This window comes from Theobroma umbraticum, unplaced genomic scaffold, assembly GCF_002168275.2.
Source record: "Theobroma umbraticum cultivar Fairchild unplaced genomic scaffold, ASM216827v3 scaffold_56.0, whole genome shotgun sequence".
Lineage (NCBI taxonomy): Eukaryota > Viridiplantae > Streptophyta > Magnoliopsida > Malvales > Malvaceae > Theobroma > Theobroma umbraticum.
This window is the reverse complement of record NW_018397256.1, coordinates 11242982-11246817: the sequence shown is the minus strand read 5'-3', so window position 1 is coordinate 11246817 and position 3836 is coordinate 11242982. Positions and strand designations below refer to the sequence as shown.

At 38.3% G+C, this 3836-nt stretch overlaps 1 protein-coding gene across 1 annotated transcript; it reads left to right on the top strand.

The window, feature by feature from the left end:
* The first annotated feature begins 384 nt into the window (after positions 1 to 384).
* On the top strand, positions 385 to 3805 carry LOC110410645 (mechanosensitive ion channel protein 10-like). Its single transcript, XM_021420454.2, has 3 exons — positions 385 to 1283; positions 1594 to 3051; positions 3152 to 3805. Exons 2-3 carry the CDS (start codon positions 1601 to 1603, stop codon positions 3324 to 3326), a joined length of 1626 nt encoding a protein of 541 aa, XP_021276129.1. The 5' UTR covers positions 385 to 1283; positions 1594 to 1600; the 3' UTR covers positions 3327 to 3805.
* The last annotated feature ends 31 nt before the right edge of the window (positions 3806 to 3836 follow it).

Sequence of the window (3836 nt, the reverse complement as noted above, 5' to 3'; positions counted from 1 at the left end):
GAGAAAGCTACACCATGTTGAAGAAATTTGACCATGTAAGTTATACAAGATAAGAACCAACTAAGCAGGTTTAATATGGGTTATATTCAAATCAAGTGGACCTCAATTTAGATTAATTTAAGTACGGGTCCTATTCGAGGTTAAATAACTTTGAATGGTTGGTTAGGAAAGTTCACATTCTCCTAAGTTGTTCAGTAAATAAATTAAGAGAAAAAGAAAGAAAAAGACCTTCAATTTTCACTTGTAACTGACTCTCTATTAAGTTAATTAAACCTACCTTCAACAACAATTCACCTAAATATTTGGTCACGTTTGAGTTTAAAATAAGAAAATCACCGTCTCAACTTGGAAATTGAAAATTGAAACCTTCAATTTTCGAACAACCGTTGGTGGCGACATGGGTCGGAGACAGTATCCAACCCGTATCTAACACAAAGGCTTCCACTTTTTCAGAAGCTACAGCTTCCGCTGTGTGCTAAATGTATATGTGCCGGACAATCTCACTCGTCGAAGCTGAACGATCATCATCGGCGTGATTGAATCTGAATGCGGCAGGTGTCGCTGGATTAACCAGACACCATCACCCCTGACGACAGATACCACTCTTTGACAGGTGCAGCAGATTATGGACCGCGTTGCAGAGGAGAGAAGCCCTGTCTATGACTCTTGATTCTCTAAAATCCCAGAAATACCCTTGGCCTTTGGCTGTTTCCTGCCCTGGTCTACGTTCTCCAATAAAGAAACAATTTAGCAAGCCATGGTGTTCCTCGTCCATGAATAAAATAAGAGTTCCAATCTCCCAGTTTAGCTTGCAAGTCATCTTCGTCCTATTAAAGAAACATAAGCTCTCTTCACCTTCAACTACGAGGATATCCATGGTCAAACAAAAAAAAAATGTGAATCTCATTCTTCAGTTCTTTTCTTCAGTCTCTTCTTGACTCTTGAGACAGTTGGCTTCCTCCATTTTCCACTCTGAAACTCCCTTGCATTTTCCCTTTTTTCTTTGGGTCGGCTTAGAATGTTGGTTGGCTTATAATGAAAATGAAAGAGTAACAAGTGCAAGTGTAAACTGTTTCCCATCACTATCTGAACAAAATCTCTCTTAACCTTGCTCTGTTTCCTATTGTCTGTGTCTTGCTTCAGCAGATCTTTTTGTCTTGTTTCGTTCTCTCCTGCATTTGGTTTGGTATCTTTGCACTGCTTAAATAGTGTACTCGAGCTTCTGTTCCTGGGTATATCGTGTTGATAATTACTTTTTCCCGGCAAGCTGTATCTTTTTTAAGGTAAAGGCAAGGATTCTTAGATCTTTTGATGCGAGAAAATGGTTTATGATCTTTGCGAAAGTTGAACAATAGGAATTTTTTTTTCCTTGAGTTAAAAAGTTAAAAGTATAAGTTGATTGTTCGTTTTCTGTAAGGTGGCATTTAATGAAAGTTTCAAAGCTACTTTAACAGTAGCTGGCATGTTCTCATGAAAAGAAATTTTCATTTATTAAATGTAAAGTGTTCTCCTTTGTTCTTAAATATAAATCTGGTCCTGCGTTTCAAATGGAAGCTCACTTCTTGTTGTTTATTCTCTTTTCCCTATTACCAGAGTTTTGATGGAAGCGAATAAAGACACGGCAGAGAGGAGAGGCACTGGAGGAGAAGTGGTGATTAATGTTTCCGGTGACGATACTTTGCAAGGGCAAAAAGGGTCTGCTCCAAAAGAAGCAGAGGCATTGGCCGCTAAGCAAAGTGCTCAAGATGCTGCCGACAAAGCATCAACTGAATCCGGTGCTGTTACTACTGGTTTGGCTAAATCAGTGCCGGTGGGCTGCCCTTCTCCGGAGACATCAAAATTTGACCCAACTGCAAATAAACCACCAAAAGTCCCAAGTCAAGGTAATGAGCCCCTTACTCGAAGAAGGTCATTTGCAAGGTCATTAAACTCAAAACCCAAGTCAAGATTTGGAGAACAATCTTATGTTCTTGAATCTGATCTGATGGAAGAGAATGGTTTAGTTAATCGGGAACAAGGTGGTAGTAATTCACCTTGTAGACATTCCTTCAATAAGGCCTCGCCTAATAACAAGTCGGCCAGAAGTATTAGGACGGATTCTGCTGTGTCCAAAACGTTATCAATTGGCGCTACCGGAGAAAATGAATATGAAGAGATAATCAAGAAAGTTAAACTGCATAAAGAGAAGCTTAAGGGAGTGAAAGCTAAGGTTGTCATTGAGTGCGTCGTATTTTTGTTCCTCTTGGGGTGCTTAATAGCTAGCTTAACTGTAGATAAATTACAGAAAACCTCTGTTTGGAGTTTGAAAATTTGGAAATGGTGTGTACTTGTGATGGTTATTTTCTGTGGTACGTTGGTTACTAATTGGTTTATGCATCTGATTGTTTTCTTGATTGAGCTTAACTTTCTGCTGCGGAAGAAAGTGCTATATTTTGTTCATGGTTTGAAGAAGAGTGTTCAGGTCTTTATTTGGCTGAGTTTAGTTCTTGTTACTTGGGTTCTTTTGTTTCTTGGTGTCGAGAGATCAAAGACTGCCACAAAAATTCTCGATTATGTAACTTGGACTCTAGTAAGCGTTCTCATTGGATCATTTTTGTGGTTGTTGAAGACTCTGTTGTTAAAGATATTGGCTTCCAATTTCCATATGAACAAATTCTTCGATAGAATACAAGAATCAGTCTTCCATCAGTACGTACTTCGGACCCTTTCAGGACCTCCATTCATGGAGATTGACGGGATTCAAAAATCGCCAGCTCATATGACTGTTAGCAGTGCAAAAAAGGGTAAAGGAGCAAAAACAAAAAAGTTGATTGACATGGGAAAGGTTCATAAATTGAAGCGAGAGAAAGTTTCATCTTGGCACATGAAGGTGTTGGTAGATGCTATCATGAATTCGGGGCTTTCCACAATCTCCAACACATTAGATGAAAGTGCTTATGACGAAGGTTGCGAACAAGCAGATAAAGAAATTACCAATGAGGAGGAGGCACAGTATGTTGCTCATCAAATTTTCTCGAATGTTGCCCAACATGAGAGTAATCACAATCGCAGGTGAGAAAATCAGCCTTTTATGATGCTTGTATTGATGTTGTTTTTCCTTCCCTCTAGTTCTTTTTTGGTCTTACCCTAACTATGTGCTCTTCCTGATCAGTTACATTGATGAGGATGACCTATTAAGGTTCATGATTAAGGAGGAGGTGGATCTTGTGTTTCCATTGTTCGAAGGATCAAGCACTGGAAAAATTGACAAAAAAAGTTTCACAAACTGGGTGGTAAGAGCAATGAAACTCCCCTTTAAATCTTGGGCATATAGTAAACACTGTTAGCAATGCAAGTAGGCAACAATGAGAATTAGAAATTTTCACTCCTATTATTTGCTGGAAGCCTATACTGTTTTCTGGCGGATTTTACTAGATAGATTACATACAGAAAGCAAATAAATGTTACATATTTTGGCAGTAATGACTAGAATAAAATATTGACTACTTTTGGCAACTACGTGGAGCAAAGGAATCTGACTTCTATAGTGCTTTTTGTGATGTTGATTTAGAATTGAAAGTAGAAACTACTCGAGTAACAACACAGATTTGTAACAAAGTGCATGCTGTCCGTATGACTTCATGGTTTCAGGTTTTGATCAAATGAATTTGATCCTGACATATTATCTGGCTGTTTAAATAGATGTATTTGTTGTGAGATACACTCTGTCTGTATAATCTTATATTTTTTAGTTTTGATGGAATGAACTTGATCCTGCCATTTTAACTTGCTGTCTTAAACCTGAGGAAGTAAAGCCATCCATAAAGTTAGGGATTCTTGATTAATATGCCTGTTTT